The sequence below is a fragment of the Coregonus lavaretus genome (genome assembly GCF_964263955.1).
Source record: "Coregonus lavaretus genome assembly, chromosome: 2".
Lineage (NCBI taxonomy): Eukaryota > Metazoa > Chordata > Actinopteri > Salmoniformes > Salmonidae > Coregonus > Coregonus lavaretus.
Window position 1 is genome coordinate 82,466,172 of NC_139989.1, and position 21,076 is coordinate 82,487,247.

General features: G+C 43.1%; 1 protein-coding gene and 1 pseudogene across 2 annotated transcripts in view; one reads left to right on the forward strand and one right to left on the reverse strand.

Moving 5' to 3' along the window:
• Positions 1-4,616, forward strand: part of LOC311099191 (stonustoxin subunit beta-like) — a gene marked incomplete at both ends in the record, with an annotated part of 8,909 nt that extends 4,293 nt beyond the window's left edge. The window contains one exon of the mRNA XM_084139871.1: positions 4,433-4,616. Within this exon, the coding sequence (XP_083995997.1) occupies positions 4,433-4,616 (184 nt within the window). The remainder of the gene's footprint in view (positions 1-4,432) is intronic.
• LOC311140884 (NLR family CARD domain-containing protein 3-like) overlaps positions 1-21,076 on the reverse strand; it is a 475,271-nt pseudogene that overhangs the window by 263,524 nt on the left and 190,671 nt on the right. The gene's annotated exons all lie outside the window — the stretch shown is intronic.

The window sequence follows — 21,076 nt, forward strand, 5'->3', positions numbered from 1 at the left end:
CACTAAACATCGAACACTAACACAAGATACACCAACGGACAGGCGGACAACAACGCACAACTCCAGAACAAAATACAGGGAAACTTATAGGTGACATAATCAGGACAGAATACAAAACAGGTGCACTAACAAGACATGACCAACTGAACATCGAAAACATCAAACGGTAGCAGCTAGTACTCCGGAGACGACGAACGCCGAACCTGCCCGAACAAGGAGGAGGAGCAGCCTCGGCAGTATTCGTGATAGTACCCCCCCCTTGACGCGCGGCTCCAGCCGTGCGCCGACCCCGGCCTCGTGGACGGCCAGGAGGACGCGGAGCAGGGCGCGTCGGATGATTACGGTGGAACTCCGTCAGGAGGGATGGATCCAAAATGTCCCTCCTAGACACCCAGCACCGTTCCTCCGGACCGTACCCCTCCCACTCCACGAGATACTGGAGACCCCCCATCCGACGCCTCGAATCCACGATGGACCGGACTGAGTACGCCGGAGCCCCCTCGATGTCCAGTGGGAGCGGAGGGGTCTCTCTTATCTCATTGTCCTGGAGTGGACCAGCTACCACCGGCCTGAGGAGAGACACATGGAACGAGGGGTTAATATTCTTATACTCAATAGGCAGTTGTAACCTGTAACACACCTCGTTCAATCTCCTCAGGACTTTAAAAGGCCCCACAAACCGCCGACCCAGCTTCCGGCAGGGCAGGCGGAGGGGTAGGTTTCTGGTCGAGAGCCAGACTCGATCTCCAGGTGCGTACACCGGCCCCTCACTGCGGTGGAGATCGGCGCTCGCCTTTTGTCGACGGATGGCCCGCTGCAGATGGACGTGTGCAGCGTTTCACGTCTCCGCCGAGCGCCGTACCCACTCATCCACCGCAGGGTCCTCGATCTGGCTCTGATGCCATGGTGCCAGAACCGGCTGGTACCCTAACACACATTGGAAAGGGGTTAGGTTGGTGGAGGAGTGGCGGAGAGAGTTCTGGGCCATCTCTGCCCAGGGAATATACCTCGCCCACTCCTCCGGCCGGCCCTGGCAATACGACCTCAGAAACCTACCCACATCCTGGTTCACTCTTTCCACCTGCCCATTACTCTCTGGGTGGTAACCCGAGGTAAGGCTAACCGAGACCCCCAAACGTTCCATGAACGCCCTCCAGACTCTAGAGGTGAACTGGGGACCCCGATCAGACACTATATCCTCGGGAACCCCGTAGTGCCAGAAGACGTGTGTAAACAAGGCCTCAGCGGTCTGTAGGGCAGTAGGGAGACCCGGCATTGGGATGAGACGACAGGCCTTAGAGAACCGATCCACAACGACCAGAATAGTGGTATTCCCCTGAGAGGGGGGAAGGTCCGTGACAAAGTCCACCGAGAGGTGAGACCACGGCCGTTGTGGAACGGGCAGGGGTTGTAACTTCCCCCTGGGCAGGTGTCTAGGCGCCTTACACTGGGCGCACACCGAGCAGGAGGAGACATAAACCCTCACATCCTTAGCTAAAGTTGGCGACGAGTACTTAGCGCTAAGGCAGTGCACTGTCCGGCCAATACCTGGATGTCCAGAGGAGGGTGACGTATGAGCCCAATAAATGAGACGATCACGGACCTCGAGCGGCACGTATGTCCGACCCACTGGACACTCTGGGGGAGTAGGGTCGGTGCGTAACGCTCGCTTGATTTCCGTATCGACCTCCCACACCACCGGTGCCACCAGACAAGACTCCGGCAGTATGGGAGTAGGCTCAATGGACCTCTCCTCTGTGTCATACCGCCGGGACAGGGCGTCTGCCTTACCGTTCTGGGACCCTGGGATGTACGTTATCTTGAACACGAACCGGGTAAGAAACATGTTCCACCTAGCCTGACGAGGGTTCAATCTCCTAGCTGCCCGGATGTACTCCAGGTTACGGTGGTCAGTCAGAATGAGAAAAGGGTGTTGAGCCCCCTCAAGCCAATGCCTCCACACCTTGAGGGCTTGAACCACAGCTAACAGCTCCCTGTTCCCTACGTCATAATTTTGCTCCGCCGGGCTGAGCTTCTTAGAGTAAAAAGCGCAGGGACGGAGCTTAGGTGGCGTGCCTGACCATTGTGACAGCACTGACCCAATACCAGCTTCTGACGCGTCCACCTCTACTTGGAAGGCTAAAGCGGGATCCGGTTGCACCAGCACCGGAGCCGAGGTGAACAGGTCCTTCAGTTTATCAAATGCCCTGTCCGCCTCAGCCGACCACTGCAAACGCACCGGGCCCCCCTTCAGCAGGGAAGTGATGGGAGCTGCTACCTGTCCAAAACCCCGGATAAACCTCCGGTAGTAATTGGCAAAACCCAAAAACCGCTGCACCTCCTTAACAGTGGTTGGATTCTGCCAATTACGCACGGCTGACACACGGTCAATCTCCATCTCCACCCCTGACGCGGACAACCGATGACCCAAGAAGGAGATGGACTCCTGGAAAAACAGACATTTCTCTGCCTTGACATACAAGTCATGCTCCAACAGCCTGCCCAACACTCGGCGTACCAGGGCTACATGTTCGGCTCGTGTAGAAGAGTACACTAGAATGTCGTCAATGTACAGTACAACACCCTGCCCATGCAAGTCTCGGAAGATCTCGCCCACAAAGGATTGATAGACTGAAGGAGCATTCATTAACCCGTATGGCATGACGAGATACTCATAATGACCCGAGGTGGTACTAAATGCTGTCTTCCATTCATCTCCCTCCCTAATGCGCACCAAGTTGTAGGCACTCCTGAGGTCCAGTTTTGTGAAGAAACGCGCGCCGCGTAATGATTCCATCATACTCGCAATCAGAGGAAGGGGATAACTGTATTTAACGGTAATCTGATTGAGATTACGGTAATCAATACACGGGCGCAACCCTCCATCCTTTTTCTTCACAAAAAAGAAACTCGAGGACACAGGGGAAGTGGAGGGCCGTATGTATCCCTGTCTCAGAGACTCGGCTATGTATGTCTCCATAGCCGCCATCTCCTCTTGAGACAGCGGATACACATGGCTCCGCGGAAGTGCCGCACCTGCCTGGAGGTTTATCGCACAATCTCCCTGTCTATGAGGTGGCAATCGCGTCGCCCTAGTCTTGCTGAACACGAGCGCCAAATCCTAATACTCGGGGGGAATGTGCATTGCGGGCATTTGGTTCGGACTCTCCACTGTGGTCGCCCCTACGGAAACACCTAGACATCACCCAAAACACTGGGCAGACCACTCCTTGAGAGCCCTCTGTTGCCACGAAATGGTGGGATCATGGGCGATTAACCAAGGAAGCCCCAGCACCACGGGATACGCAGGAGAGTCGATCAGATATAACTGAATGATCTCCTCATGACCCCCCTGCGTATTCATCTTAAGTGGGGCTGTGACTTCTCTAATCAACCCAGATCCCAACGGACGGCTATCTAGGGCATGGACAGGGAAGGGTGCATCAACTGGCAGGAGGGGAATCCCTAACTTAACACAAAAACTACGATCAATGAAATTCCCAGCTGCGCCTGAATCGACTAGCGCCTTATGCTGGGACTGAGGTGCAACCTGTGGAAATGCTACAGGTATACAAAAGTGAACAACAGAGAGCTCTGGGTAAGTTGGGCGCCTACTCACCTGGAATGACTCCCCAGTGCGTGACCTGTTGCCTCGAAACCCTGGAGACCCTCCCCAGCACCTTACCGCAGTGTGTCCTCCACGGCCACAGTTGGTACAGGGGACGGCCTCCCTCGGGATCTTTCTCCTACTCTCTCTAGCGCCAGCACCCCCGAGCTCCATAGGGCTCGGCTCGGAGGTGCTGGGGAATGGAATGGACGGCCCCAACTCTGGACGTCCGCGGGTAGCCAGCAGGGTATCCAGACGGATAGACATGTCCACCAACTGGTCGAATGTTAGATTGGTGTCCCTGCAGGCCAACTCTCGTCGAACGTCCTCTCGTAGGCTGCACCGACATTGGTCGATGAGGGCCCTCTCATTCCACCACGCATCCGCCGCTAGAGTCCGGAACTCCAGGGCGAACTCCTGTGCGCTCCTCTTCCCCTGTTGGAGGTGGAACAGACGCTCCCCCGCCGCCTTCCCCTCAGGTGGATGGTCGAACACTGCCCTGAAGCGACGGGAGAACTCCGCGTAGGTGATGGTGGCGGCGTCTATTCCCCTCCATTCGGCGTTTGCCCACTCCAACGCCTTGCCGGAGAGACAGAAGATGAGGGCGGAGACGCTCTCGTATCCCGAGGGCGCCGGGTGTATGGTGGCAAGGTAAAGTTCCACCTGCAGGAGGAACCCCTGACACCCGGCTGCGGTACCATCATATGCCCTCGGGAGCGAGAGCCGAATACCACTGGGTTCCGGAGATGGTATGATGGGGCTGACCGATGGTGGTGATAAGGTAGGAGGAGGTGTGGGCAAACCTCCTCTCTCCCATCGGTACAGGGTGTCCATGACCTCTTGCATGGCGGCGCCGAGTCGCTGGATCGTGGCGTCCTGGGTGCTGATCCGCTCCTCCAGTGACTCGGTCACCGCCGCTGCTCCTGCTGACTCCATAGAACTGGTGTTGTTCTGTCACGGTGCTGATGTAGATGCAGTGGTGGAGTCAGGCGCAGGACACGGAGGCTAAGTCCTAAATGACTTTAATTGGACTTAAAATGACAATACAAAACAAAGAGCCTCAAAACAAAGGAGGCGAACGAATAATGTTCAAATGTGCGTAAAACGCATAACACTAAACATCGAACACTAACACAAGATACACCAACGGACAGGCGGACAACAACGCACAACTCCAGAACAAAATACAGGGAAACTTATAGGTGACATAATCATGACAGAATACGAAACAGGTGCACTAACAAGACATGACCAACTGAACATTGAAAACATCAAATGGTAGCAGCTAGTACTCCGGAGACGACGAACGCCGAAGCCTGCCCGAACAAGGAGGAGGAGCAGCCTCGGCAGTATTCGTGACAATCACATGACTGAGGAAAATATTGCTTTGGTTGAGGACAATATTGAAGTGAGTGACAATCAGGAGCTTATTGAGAAATGAACAATTATTGGAATTGAGGGAAACATTGGACAGTTTGATAAAAGTATTGAACAGTGGAGCTCATTACAGAACGGTTTGAATATTTTGTTCTTGTAAATGACATGGATGAGGACAACATTGTGCCTACATGTTTTAGTGTAATGGGGCCAAAGACATTTAATTTACTAGGCAGCCTGCTACAGCCAGACAGAACAGGTAATAAGACGTATGGGGATATTGTGGAGATACTTAAAGGACATTTTTCACCAGAACCACTAGTTAATGCTGAAAGGTTCAGGTTCCACAGGAGACATCAGGAAGAGGGAGAATCAGTAACAATGTTTGCTGCTGCATTAAAGAAACTACCAGAACACTGAGTTTAATGCTGTTCTAAATGACATCATTAGAGACAGACTAGTATGTGGGCTACGGAGTGAAGCTACACAAAAGAGACTGTTGACTGAAAGTCATCTGACCTTGGCAAAGGACATTGAAATCAGTGTGTCCATGGAACTAGCTGCTAAAGAGGCTCACCAGTTGAGTTCATCAGGAACTTAGTGGGTTCATCTAACAATCCTATTTACCAGCTGATACATTGTAATCTCATACACAGGGTAAACCTTCCACCTAGAAGACATCATTTAATAGAAATCACAACCGCTCCTCTGTGTGATCTATGTAATCAAGGTGCCTTGGGCTCCTTTAATCATATGTACTGGGAGTGACCAGGGGACATGTTTTGGAAAGAGGTATCCTCATACCTTGTTCCCCCAGACTGTTATCACTTAATGATAATTCACCACTGTCATTACAGCAAAGCAATGATCTCCTCCCTAAACTCACATACTCTCTAGAGAGAATTAGGCCTACCCTTACTTAGCTACCGAACCTCATTATGTAAAAGGATATCATGATGCTCAGCAGACCACGAAACATCAATGTTGAAGGATAAATGTTGATCGGATAAAGTTTATGATAGCCATAACTGAGTCCATTGTTTTTTAAGTCAATGCTGAGTTTAGCCAAAGCACGCTCTGGCAGTGTAGTCTTATCAGTGGCGAAAGAGCCAGTAGGCGGGCAGACAGTCCCTGTACCCCTGTTAGCAGCTCTGATTGGCTGCAACTGGTATGTTACTTATATTGATTGACAGCACTTAATGGGCAAGACTATAGGAAAACAGATTCTCCCATTGGAGAATATTGAACGAGGGCTCATTTTGGCCCTAAACATTCCATTTTTACTGGGATTGTTTTGCAGATTCTTTTTAATTAATGTTCAGCATTTATCAAAGGGCCATTCTAAATTGATAAATGGTATGGATCTTGGCTGTGGGCGGCCAGTTGAATAGCCCTGACCTAGATGTTTAGAAATGTGTTTGCTAGAGCTTTGCTTCCTTCTGTTTTTATTTTGGAAGCCAGTCAATTCAACCTCTCATAAGATCCAAGTCACTGACATGAGGATTGTCATTTCATTACTTGAAATGGTTCTTATTTGATTTATTTTTCAGTCGAGCCAAAAATTGACAATACATCTGTTTCAACCAGAGAAGTGGTTCCGCAACTGGAAAGAACAGAGAGTGTATTTGTAAATATCAATGTACAGTAGATCACACAGGGTTGGGGTCAATTCCATTTCAATTCCAGTCAATTCAAGAAGTACACTGATATTCCAATTCTCTTCAATAGTTTTCAATTAGGAAAATGTGGAATTGGAATTTGGTTAACTTTTTTAATTGAATGGAATTTAAATGGAATTGACCCCAACCCCTTATATCTCAACACAAAATGGCTGTGATTATTTCATTCTTGCACAGGTACTTGTGTTAGGGAAATGTTTTTGGGATACTTGTGCAGTAGCATTTTGGGGCTTGTTTCAATTCCAAAGTTTAGTATGTGTCCCATATTCATAGCACGCAATGGATACATCAAGCTTGTTACTCTTCAAACTCGATGGATGCATTTGCAGTTTGTTTAGGTCGTTTCTGATTATTTTGTGCCGAATTGAAATGAAATGCTAGATAATGTATTGTGTTGTTTTCTAAACACTGTGAAATGCTACAGACGTCTTACCGTGGCCCCACCCCAATGGACGTTTCATGCTGAATAACCACCACTAGTCAGCTTCCTGCTCCCCCTGGCTGTCACAGAAGAGGTAGAGGAAGACCATGAGCTCAGGCCAAAATACTGTGGATATCATCTTTCTACACTCTTAGGAAAGAAAAAGTGCTATCTAGAACCTAAAAGGGTTATTTGGCTGTCCCCATAGGATTTGGGGTGTGTACTATTCTGTGCATTAGCCTACAAAATAGGTAATGGAATGATTACAGTTTTTCTTTCTTGATTATATGAAATAACCCTTTTCAGAAAAATCAGGACATGATTGAACAGTTATTGGTTTAGTAAATAAGAGTTGATATGTTGGAGTAAAACAGTTCATGTTTTCAGTGATCAGACAATGTATTCAGTAAAACAACTGTATGAATTCTGATTGTTTTTATGATTTCAGCTCAACAAACAAATGCTTGGATATGATTCTGAAGACTCAATCAGCAACATAGAAACAACAGAAGATGAATATGTGCCAGGAACAGAACGTGGCAACGAGAGCAGTTTAGACCTTTACTGTATGGAAGAACAAAGGCCTATAAGGGACATAGGAATACTGAGTCTGACACCTCTGTGCAAGAATCCGCAAGTTCACTTGAAGTCATGCACGTTACAAAGACTAAAGATTGATCGAAACGTTACTGTCTCTTTTGTGAGAAACCACAATCAAAAATTGCCCGGCATCTGGAAATGATTCATAAAGGTGAAGCTGAAGTGGCAAAAGGCCCTTTCTTTCCGAAAGAACTCCAAAGACTGGAAGCTCCCACTGACCATACTGAGACAACGTGGGGACAGAGCACACAACAGGCACATCATAAGAGAAGGCAAAGGTGTTATAGTTCCTTGTAAAAAAAGCAGTTTCCCAAATGGAAATCCAAAAGATTTCTTGCACTGTGCAAACTGCCAAGGACTCTTTAAAAGAACATTCCTATTGTTCAGCATTCACAATGGCATTTTCTGTTGTGACAGGATTGTTATGTTTGGTCTCTCAAGTTTCCACTCTGATGCTGCGTTTGTAACCATGTGGAAGTTGGGAATTTACCAGTTCTGAAGTTGTAAAAAGCAGTTGGATGCATTCATTTAATTTGAACTCATTGATATACGGTGGTTGGCTAATGGCCAACAACATCGTCAACCATGAACTAAAAGTACAGTTATCATGTTTGTAACCAAATTCTAGAGTTCAAAAACAGATAGATTTTTATAAATAATGTTTTGTTGTTGCATTTAACTGCCAAAAATGCGGTTATAGATCCATTTCCTTAGTAGGTGAGGTCAGAGGTCACCATGTGGGAGAAGTGGGCGCTCAGGATGATAGACCAGTTTCCCACTAGTAATTACCAGTTGGAGAGCCGTTCAAGTGGATTTTTCCCAGTGTTATGTAGTAAATTCCCACTTCCCACTTGGTAACAAACGCACCATGACACTGCCTCCTTCAGTGCCTGATGCGTACTTGTGACTCTCATAAAGGGGGCTTGTCTGTAGCACGGTACATCTCCCACTCCAGGTAATATGAAAGCCTTGCCCCCACTAAGCCACGCCTCCTAAATCATTTCCCAGTGTGTCTTGCCTTTTATAGTGAATTGTAACGTTACCACTGACTGTACTTGTTAGTGACAGAGACATGGTCGTTGAATTCGTTCATTTTCCGTCCTGTGGCCTTAACCAAATTAGTTCCTAGGCATATATTATCATCATAAAGTCTATCATCATAAAGTATTTGACAATACATTACATATCTCTGAAGGTACATTGTGTATTTTTATATTTTGTACTCCAGGGAACTATACTGTACCCATATTTCTAAGTGTGTGTATACAGTCGTGGTCAAAAGTTTTGAGAATGACACAAATATTCATTTTCACAAAGTGAGTATGTGCGTGTGTGCTGGTCTGGCATCTGTTGTGGGGGGGGTGGGGATGTTGGGGGGGAGGGGTATGGGATGGACCGCGGGAATTATTTGCTAGGATAATAATTGCTTGTCAATGAATTAAATGTAATACAATGGCAATCCTGGTTATATGTTAGAATCCTATGCGTGAACTGCCGACATTATTACGCATATTAATTGATAATGATGGAAAATAGGATATGCATAATAAAAAAAAAAAAGATAGTTATATAGATATATATATATATAGAGGTGAAAGCATTGGAAATGCTTTTGGCGGTTAACCTGCTTCTGTTTTGTGGGTGGCACTGTGTGCTGTTTTCGATGGATGGGTCCTGGCCTCTCAGGGCCTTAGGGATACGGAGGGACGTGGGGGGGGGCTTTAGCGGGGGAATTAGTGGAGAACAATTGAAGGGTTACTCCGTAGCAATGCAAATATCACGGTACAGCTATATGGACACTCAATCATTACGCTATTTTTTATTGGTAAATTTACAAACATATATAATGATAAATAGACTTGAAACTTGTATCTCATTATGGTGTATGGTGAAATAAGTATAGCCAGTTATAATTGTAATGGCTTAGCTGATAATAACAAAAGAAGAACAATATTTACATGGCTCAAAGAGAAGGAATATAATATCTATTGTATACAGGAAACTCATTCAACAATTCGAGATGAAGTAGCGTGGAAAAAAGAATGGGGGGGGGAAATATACTTCTCCCATGGGCAAAGAAATTCAAAAGGGGTGATGATATTAATTAATAGTAATTTCGATCCGAATGTGCAAATTGTCCAAATAGATACGCAAGGTAGATGGATTATTTTAAATATGGTATTGGACAATAAACAGATATGGCTCATTAACCTTTATGGACCAAATAATGATGATCCACAATTCTTTGACAATATATATAATAAATTATCAAGCCTGCAAGCAACTCAAGACAATATTATTATGGTGGGGGATTATAATACTGTTTTAAATAGCTCAATGGACCGAAAAGGAAATCACACCACAAACAATCACCCACATGCTCTTAAGGAAATTGTGAATGTCATGGATACATTAGAACTAGTAGATATATGGAGGCTTAAATATGCTGATCTAGTGAGATATACATGGCGGAGACTGAATCAAGCTAGTCGTCTTGACTTCTTTCTTATCTCATTCTCGTTGGCACCAAAAGTAAAAAAAGTGTTGATAGGGGACAGAATGCGGTCGGACCATCATATAATAGGCATATACATTACTCTGACTAATTTCCACGTGGGCGAGGATATTGGAAATTTAATCAAAGCCTATTAGATGATAATTTATTTATAATTAGAACAAAGGAATTTATAACTGACTTTTTCCAACATAACTTAGGTACAGCGAATCCCCTTATTGTATGGGACACCTTTAAATGTGCCTTTAGAGGCCATGCAATTCAGTACTCATCTCGAAAACAAAAGCAATTTAGGTCAAAAGAGTTTATACTAAGAAAGGAAATAGAAAGTCTAACAGAACAGATAGATGGCAATAAAAACTGTAACATAGAGGCTCAGAATAAATTAGAGGAAAAACAAAAATAAATGGAAAAACTTATTCAAGAAAGATCAAGTGTAATATATTATAAAAATAAAGCAAACTGGATGGAATATGGGGAAAAATGCACAAAATTATTTTTTAATCTTCAACATAGGAATGCTACCAAAAAGAACTTAATGAAACTGGTTACAATTGACGGAGTCACCCATAATTCACCTAATGATATTTTGAAGGAAGAAACAAAGTATTTTAAGCATATGTTTTCTTTTCAGTCGCCTCCATCTCCTCTAACTGAAGCTAATTGTAGAGATTTTTTTCCTATTGATAATGTCAAATTAACAGCCACACAGAAAGACTCATGTGAAGGTGAAATTACAGAGGAGGAACTTCTGGATGCAATTAAAGACTTTAAGTCCGGGAAAACTCCAGGGTTGGATGGCATACCAATCGAGGTATACCAAACCTTTTTTGAAATACTAAGAGGTCCGTTATTAGCATGTTTTAACCACTCCTATGTAAATGGTAGATTATCTGACACTCAAGAAGAAGGTCTGATCTCATTATTACTGAAACAGGATACAAGTGGAAAATATAAAGATCCAGTCCATTTACAAAATTGGAGGCCCCTTACACTTCAGTGTTGTGATGCAAAAATCCTAGCAAAATGTATAGCGCATAGAATTAAAAAGGTATTGTCGGATATTATTCATTCTAATCAGACAGGTTTTTTACATGGAAGATACATTGGAGATAATATAAGGCAAGTATTGGAAACAATAGAACACTATGGAAAATATGGGAAACCAGGACTGCTATTCATAGCAGACTTCGAAAAGGCATTTGATAAAGTTCGACTGGAATTCATATATAAATGCCTGGAGCATTTCAATTTTGGAGAATCTCTTATAAAATGGGTCAAAATCATGTATAGTAACCCTAGGTGTAAAATAGTAAATAATGGCTATTTCTCAGAAAGTTTCAAACTGTCAAGAGGAGTGAAACAAGGTTGTCCACTATCGGCATATCTATTTATTGTGGCCATCGAGATGTTAGCTATTAAAATCAGATCCAATAATAATATCAGAGGATTAGAAATACAGGGCTTAAAAACAAAGGTGTCATTGTACGCAGATGATTCATGTTTTCTTTTAGATCCACAACTAGAATCCCTCCACAGCCTCATAGAGGATCTAGATACATTTTCTAACCTCTCTGGATTAAAACCAAATTATGACAAATGTACTATATTACGTATTGGATCACTAAAAAATACAATTTTTACATTACCATGTAGTTTACCAATAAAATGGTCTGATGGTGATGTGGATATACTCGGAATACATATCCCAAAGGAAATAAATGATCTCACTTCAATAAATTTTAATAGAAAGTTAGCAAAAATAGATAAGATCTTACTACCATGGAAAGGAAAATACCTGTCAATTTGTGGAAAAATCACCCTGATTAACTCTTTAGTATTATCCCAGTTTACCTATTTGCTTATGGTCTTGCCTACGCCTAGCAAACAGTTTTTTAAATTATATGAGAAAAAAATATTCAATTTTATTTGGAACGGCAAGCCAGACAAAATTAAAAGAGCATATTTATATAATGAATATGAATTCGGAGGACAGAAATTATTAAATATTAAAGCATTAGACCTATCACTAAAATCTTCAGTCATCCAAAAGTTATACTTAAATCCGAACTGGTTCTCAAGCAAATTAGTAAGATTGTCTCACCCACTGTTCAAGAAAGGCCTTTTTCCCTTTATTCAGATTACAACCTCTCACTTTCAGTTATTTGAAAAGGAAATAATCTCCCAAATGTCACTATTTCTAAAACAAGCCATAGAAAGTTGGTTGCAATTTCAATTTAATCCTCCAGAAACGACAGAACAAATAATGCAACAAATATTGTGGTTAAATTCAAATATACTAATTGACAAAAAACCTATATTTATTGACAGAATGTTTAAAAAAGGTATAATCTTCGTAAATGATATCATCGGTAGGACTGGTGGAGTTATGTCGCACATGCAGCTAATAAAAACATATGGAAATGTCTGCTCTACCCAAAATTACAACCAAATAATTGCAGCCTTACCGCAAAAGTGGAAGAGGAAAGTTGAAGGGGGAGAAAGTAAGGAACTTGTCTGTCGGCCTTGCATTAAAGAACATAATTGGTTAAGGAAAACTGTGATAAATTTAACTCTTCCGAGTCGGCGAACGCTTCGGCGCGTTCAAATCGCGGGCCGGCTTTAGGACCGCGCAGCATCCAAACCAAGTGACGCAGAGGGCTGCCGTCGATTTCATGCAGAAATGGAGACCCGAAGCTACGTTTTGAGTGTTTGTTTCATGTAAATACACCAACTAAAACCAAAGTTATGATAATTTCAATTCCATGAAAAAAGTGCGTCAAAATATGCGCTCTTTTATGAGCGCTTTGCATTTATTATAATAACTTTGTCGTCTTTTGTGATAAAAAGGAACGGAAAAAAACGTGTGCTTGTGCTAACCCGGTTCTTCAGGATGCACACGAGTATATAAACATTCATTCCCATGACAACTAGCCATTGCGAAAGAACGAACGAGAGGAATTAGTTCAGTTCATGAGTAGTTTTGGAGAGTTTTTCACGAGTTAGTATTTCAATTGTTAGTATTTCAAGAGTTTTATTGTCAGCAGTATCGTTTTTGTGAAGCAATATGAGGCGCACACTTCACGTTGAACAAGCCGTCGACTTGTTATTCCAAATGAGCGATGAAGAAACTTTGGAAAGTTTGTCGTCAGACAATGAGAGTGGCCAGGATGACTTCGAGGACCCTGATTTTGTTGCTGAAAACGTGAGGTAAGAAGACAAACATTTTTCTAAAATGAATTTGTTTTATTGCTTTCGTTTATCTTACTATAGTATTCTATTCTACTTCACTGTAGTGCAAATGCCAATGAACATCTTGAACTTTGAATAATCTTGAATCCGTTTACCTGTTTTGTATGGTGACGACGACGACGACGAGCAGCCTGGGCCATCAACAGCCCCCACCCCCACAACAAGCCGACGGAGGCCATCACAGAGGGGGCGTGGAAGGAAGGATCAGGCCAAGACCAGGTCAAGATCTCCAGCCCAGTCAGCAGCACAGCCAGAACAGAGCTCTGAGCCATGGAAAACAGAGACTGATCCTGACACTGCCCCACAAGCCAGTAGGTTCATGCCCCGCAGACCACCAGGAGCCCAGGTGGATTTGCATTCAGGGCACACACCAAAGGACCTCTTCCTGCTCTACTTCGCCGCAGATACAATGAGGACAATCTGCAGAAACACCAACAAACAGGCAGCAAGAAATCAGCAGAAGGGGAGCAAATATCAGTGGACTGACGTTGATGTGGAGGAACTGCACAGATTTCTGGGTCTCCTCATCTACACCTCATTGGTGACTCTGCCTAGTATCCAGGACTACTGGAAACAAAGCCACATATTGTCTGTTTCATTGCCAGCGAAGGTCATGCCAAGAGACAGATTCCGGTCCATCTCATGGAACATCCACCTAAGTGATCCAGAGGAGGATGTCATAAATGACCAGCGCAAAGGTACACCCCAGCATGACAAACTGTTCAGGGTCAAACCTCTGATGGACGACATTCGCACTGCCTGCCAGGCTCATTACCATCCTAAGAAGGAACTGTCAGTCGACGAGAGGATGGTGGCTACAAAAGCCAAAACTGGCATGACCCAGTACATGAAGGACAAGCCTAACAAATGGGGGATCAAGCTCTTTGTGTTGGCAGAGTCTAACAATGGCTACACTCTAAACTTCAACGTGTATGTTGGGAAAGCACACACACCCAGCGTGCATGGACTTTCATATGATGCTGTTATGGACCTCATTCAGCCATCACATCTTGGTACAGGATACCATATTTATATGGACAATTTCTACACCAGCCCAAAACTGTTCCTGAGTTTGGGAAGTATGAAGTTTGGAGCCTGTGGGACCTACAGAAGCAACAGAAAAGGGTGTCCTAGTGGCAGAGAAAATGCCCTCACCAGCAAATCGAAGAGGGGGTCTGTGAGATGGATCAGAGAGGATCGCCTGGTCTTTGTGAAGTGGATGGATACGCGGGAGGTGTCGGTGTGCTCCACAATCCACCCAGCGTTTTCGGGCGAGACAATCAAGAGGAAGGTGAAGGAAGGACCTGGACGCTGGGTAGCAAAAGACATTCCCTGCCCTACCCCCATCATGGCCTACAATAAGTACATGGGAGGGGTTGACCTGTCAGACCAGCTTCTCCAGTATTACTCAACCCATCGCAGAACTGCTCGCTGGTACCGTACCCTCTTCCTGCATTTTTTGGACATGGGAACAACAAATGCATACATCCTGCACTGTGACATCAGTGCGACCCAACAGGTCACACCCATGACGCACAAGAACTTTGTGGCAGAACTTGTGGCCCAGCTGTGCGGAGTGACCCAGACAGGGGTTCCACTTCAAAAAAGCACCAGCCATGTTCCTGTGGCCATTGCCAATGTTGCAGAGGCCAAAGACAAAGCCACAGCAGGCCGCAGGGTTTGTCAACGCTGTAAACAAGTTGACAAGAAGAGGTTTGTCACACCATGGAAGTGCAAGGCCTGTGATGTGGCTCTCTGTGTCATTGTGGACAGGAACTGTTTTGAAGAGTGGCACAAATAGGGTAAAGGCCAGTGGCTATACCTACTTTTTTTGTAAATAGTTGTGTATTGCTTGTATATATCTCAAGAATACTTTTATATGTTCATATTTGCACTTTGTGGTTCAATTTGAAGCTTTTTTTTTCATTTTGGACAGAAACTGTTTTGAGGAGTGGCACAAAAAGGTTTAGGGTTAGAATAGAAGAAAAACGCCAGTGGTTATACCTACTTTTTATTGTAAATAGTTATTTATTGCTTGTATATATCACCAAAATACTTTTATATGTTCATATTTGCACCTTGTGGTTCAATTTGAAGCTTTTTAAATGCTTGGTTCACCATGTTTGAGGGTTTTACAATAAAAAAACCATCTTTTTTCTAAACGGACTTTGTGTTTTCTGTGTGTGTTTGGGTCCAGTGTGTTGAAATAGTATGTCAAAGTGAAAAACTTACTAACAGATCATATAGGTGAGGTTGTGCTGAAAAAAAAGATACCCAACATTGGTCTGGTAAACATTTCTTTATGTAGTATATCAGGGCAAAATTGAAGGTACCCAAAAACGGCCAAAAAAGCTCCAGACTCCGAAGAGTTAAAAGTATATCAGTTTCACTTAAGGACCAAAGGATTGACAGCAGTCCCATATAGATTGCAAAATAGTTGGGAAGAGATATTTGACGTACCGATCCCATGGCATAGTGTTTATGAACTGACACGCAAAACGACACCGGATTCAAAAATTAGAATCTTTCAATTTAAATTATTATATAAAATTCTTGCTACCAATAGAATGTTATTTATATGGGGGATACAATCTTCCCAGCTCTGCAGATTTTGCTGTGAAGAGATAGAATCATTAGATCATTTGTTTTGGTTCTGTCCATTTGTAGCTTGTTTTTGGACACAGGTCCAGGAATGGCTAAAGGATTGCAATATTTACCTGGAACTAACCTTGCAGATAGCATTACTGGGTGATCTGAAAAGTCATAGTCAATCAATCAATAATATAATAATACTTTTAGCAAAAATGTTTATTTTTAATTCACAATCTGTAGAAGCAATGAGAATAGAAAGGTTCAGAACTTTTGTAAAACATCACAGTATGGTTGAAATATATATGGCAAATAGAAATCCTATATGGATGGTGTTAAGAGATAGATGGGAGGTATTGAATAGAGTTGAAGGATGGGACTAATAACAAATAACAACAAATAATAACAAAGATAGCTAATAATGTAAGCATACTGTGTCCATAATAAGTATATAGGTTGTATGTTGGGAGCTTTTGGGAAAGAGCACAGTTAGAAAGATATGGCATTTAGAAGCAAACCGGATGGACATCATGAAAATGATCGGAGAGGTTGAGAGTAGAAGAAGTTCAGGAGCAAAAAAATAAATATATATATATATATATATATATATATATATATATATATATATATATATATATATATATATATGTATGTGTGTGTATATATATATATATATATATATAGATATAGAATTATTGTAAAATTAACTCTGTCCATAAGGTGTAGATAGTAAGTATAGACCGGAAGTAGAGGCCTGGGCGTTGTTGTTCACTAATTTACTCCAAGTAGGGAAAGGATAGTGGGGTTGAAAAGTAATAAAGGGGAATATATATATATAAAAAAATAAAATAAAATAAAAATAAAAAATAAATAAAAAGTCTGCTGCCTCAGTTTTTATAATGGCAATTTGCATATACTCCAGAATGAAGAGTGATCAGATGAATTGCAATTAATTGCAAAGTCCCTCTTTGCCATGGAAATGAACTTAATCCCAAAAAAACATTTCCACTGCATTTCAGCCCTGCCACAAAAGGACCAGCTGACATCATGTCAGTGATTCTCTCGTTAACACAGGTGAGAGTGTTGACGAGGACAAGGCTGGAGATCACTCTGTCATGCTGATCGAGTTAGAATAACAGACTGGAAGCTTTAAAAGGAGGGGGGTGCTTGAAATCATTGTTCTTCCTCTGTTAACCATGGTTACCTGCAAGGAAACACGTGCCGTCATCATTGCTTTGCACAAAAAGGGCTTCACAGGCAAGGACTGCTAGTAAGATTGCACCTAAATCAACCATTTATCGGATCATCAAGAACTTCAAGGAGAGAGGTTCAATTGTTGTGAAGAAGGCTTCAGGGCGCCCAAGAAAGTCCAGCAAGCACCAGGACCGTCTCCTAAAGTTGATTCAGCTGTGGGATCGGGGCACCACCAGTGTAGAGCTTGCTCAGGAATGGCAGCAGGCAGTTGTGAGTGCATCTGCACGCACAGTGAGGCAAAGACTTTTGGAGGATGGCTTGGTGTCAAGAAGGGCAGCGAGGAAGCCACTTCTCTCCAGGAAAAACATCAGGGACAGACTGATATTCTGCAAAAGGTACAGGGATTGGACTGCTGAGGACTGGGGTAAAGTCATTTTCTCTGCTGAATCCCCTTTCCGATTGTTTGGGGCTTCCGGAAAAAAGCTTGTCCGGAGAAGACAAGGTGAGCGCTACCATCAGTCCTGTGTCATGCCAACAGTAAAGCATCCTGAGACCATTCATGTGCTTCTCAGCCAAGGGAGTGGGCTCACTCACAATTTTGCCTAAGAACACAGCCATGAATATAGAATGGTACCAACACATCCTCCGACAGCAACTTCTCCCAACCATCCAAGAACAGTTTGGTGACGACCAATGCCTTTTCCAGCATGATGGAGCACCTTGCCATAAGGCAAAAGTGATAACTAAGTGGCTTGTGGAACAAAACATCGAGATTTTGGGTCCATGGCCAGGAAACTCCCCAGACCTTAATCCCATTGAGAACTTGTGGTCAATCCTCAAGAGGTGGGTGGACAAACAAAAACCCACAAATTCTGACAAACTCCAAGCATTGATTATGCAAGAATGGGCTTCCATCAGTCAGAATGATGCCCAGAAGTTACAGTTTTTCTCAATTGCTAAAACACTAAAACCCATTGGCTGAACAAAGTTCTCAGTTGCCTGGACTCATTTAGCTAATTATGCAGTCTGTTGTCAATACCTTAAACCATTTCACATGGTAAAACACAATATGCAGATCTCACTTAGACTTTTCAGCAAAACTCTAAACACGTTCTCATTCTCCAAACACATTCTGCACTCTAATGCACATGTCATCCATACTGGTAAACACAAGAGGGAACAATCAAATACAAATAGAGAACACATGTCATTGATTGAACACAACCACTCAAAATGGATTTAACCTGTTTCAAATGATGCGACACAACCAATATAAGGCAGTTCAGAGAGCAAACAGGTTGTTGAAGGTGGGAAAGAGAAAGTCTGAGAATGGATAGAAGAAACAATGTGAGAGGACGAGGACGAGTGCGTATGCCAGGTGGGCGACGAGGAGGAAGAGGAGGAGGAGGAGGGCAAGAAAGAGGAAGAGGAGGACGAAGAGGAAGAGGAAGACAAAGAGTGGAAATATCTGATGAAATTCGAGCAACAGTCATAGACCATGTTCTTGTCCATGGACTGACAATGAGGGAAGCAGGACTTAGAGTGCAACCCAATTTGAGCCGATTTTCTGTGTCCACCATAGTAAGGACATTCAGAGAAGAGAACAGGTACAGTATACTACTGTATTTTTGTAATTGCAAATTTACTGTACTACACTATATGCAGCTGTTTCAATAGACATCTGTAAAGTTAATCACTGTATGTATTGTACTGCATGAATATGTTTTGTAACTGCACAACTACTTTTTGTAGAATTGCAAGGCTGCCACATGCAGGTGGAAGGACAGCTATATTCACTGGGGAGCAAGAGGCCGTTATAGTTGGCATGGGTCCTTCAAGATAATGCAATACGACTCAGAGAAATCCAGGAACGGGTGATACAAGACAACACACACTTCCAGGGAATCGACAGTGTGAGAGTTTCCACAATTGACTGTGTCCTCCATCGTAAGAGGATGCAAATGAAACAAGTATACAGAGTACCTTTTGAGCGCAACTCACCAAGGGTGAAAGAACTGCGAGCTCAGTATGTGCCAGTAAGTGTACATTCAGAAACATTTACTGTAATCCAGATTGTCTACAGTACTAACACATACTATGTGAATGACATTACTCTTCAGTACATCCAATGTATGTGAATCAGAAGTGCATACAGTAGGCCTAATTGTACTCTACAGTAGAGCACTGTCTCTGGACCACTTACAAAATCCTACATACAGTATATTGTATTTCTACACAGACAATATTTGACTTGGAATCCTTGGACAGACCCCATGAGTTCATCTTTGTCGATGAATCAAGGCTTCAATCTAACAAAGAGGAGAAGGGAGAGGCCCGAAACATGATTGGACAGCGGGCCGTTGTTGAAGTCCCTGGTCAACGAGGTGGCGATGTCACAATCTGTGTTGCTATCGGCAACCATGGTGTTCTACATCACCATGTTACACTCGGGCCTTATAACACCCGGCACCTTCTAAGATCTATTGCCAATCTAAGAGATATTTTTTATTTGAGCAGCAGGTTCAAGAGCAGCAGGGTCAAGAGCTAAATGAGAATCCCATTCCCACCTATGTGATAGTGTGGGACAATGTCAGTTTCCACCGAGCTGCTCAGGTAAGGGAATGGTTTAACATCAATGGGCAGTTTATGAACATGTACCTCCCTCTATACTCGCATTTCCTGAATCCGATTGAGAAGTTTTTCTCCTCTTGGAGATGGAAAGTGTATGATAGACAACCCTACACCAGAGTAAATCTGCTGCAAGCCATGGATTTAGCCTGTGGTGATACAGGTGAGGAATCATGTCAGGGCTGGATACGGCACACAAGAGGCTTCTTCCCCCGTTGCCTCAGGAGGGACAATATTGCTTGTGATGTGGACGAAGTGCTCTGGCCTGACCCAGCCCAAAGACAAGAAGAAGCACATTGATCACATGTTTACTCCTTAGATTTGTGTCCCTTTTAGTATTGTATACTGTAGTACAGTGCATTGTAGGCTGTATACTGTACAATGGACAAATTGTATGGCCCTGAACATTGGGCTTTCCATTTGTTAACAGTACTGACTGCTCAATAGATTTGGACTGGTTGCAGGTTCATATCAACAAAGAACAAGAATTACAGTATCACAGAGACAAAGGACAAGTTTGTGAGATGCAGGGTACAGTACTGTAAAAATAGGGGTACAAGGAGGAGGAAGAACAAAAAACTAAATTGCAAAGAGCAAAGCAGAGTAGTAATTTCTGATCAATTTTGAGCTACTATGATAGAACATGTTTTCGTTCATCAAAAGACAATGATGGAAAAACATGAAATTAGTTTTGAGATTAAAAATGTACTTCTCCCTGAGAACTGTATGTTTTGAACAATGTGTTTTCTATTTTTCGGTGTATTGTTTACTGACTGCTTGAGAGTGTTTATCATTTTGATCACTTTGTTTATGATTTGAGAGCAGTGTTTGATTTTGAACACAGCTAAAACTGTTTTGAGGGCGAATGTTTCATTTTGCGAGAGGAGTCAGGTTTTGTAAATAGTGCTTGAAGATGAGGTTTTGTGTTTAATGTTTTCAGGAAATGGAGCAAAGTTTCAAAAATTGTGTTTTAGCAATTGAGAACAACTGTAATGCCAAACACCACAGACTACAATTAAAATGTACTTTCCATAAATATGACCATTTACGTCGCATTAAATGAATCTCTTTTTCATATATCACTTCTAAACTGACAAATAAACATCAAATATACTTTTTACAAATACATCAGCATGTTTAATACATTTGTTTCAAGCAATAGAGCATATGCTTTGAATACCAAATATGCAGTTTTGGGCAAATTCTCATATCAC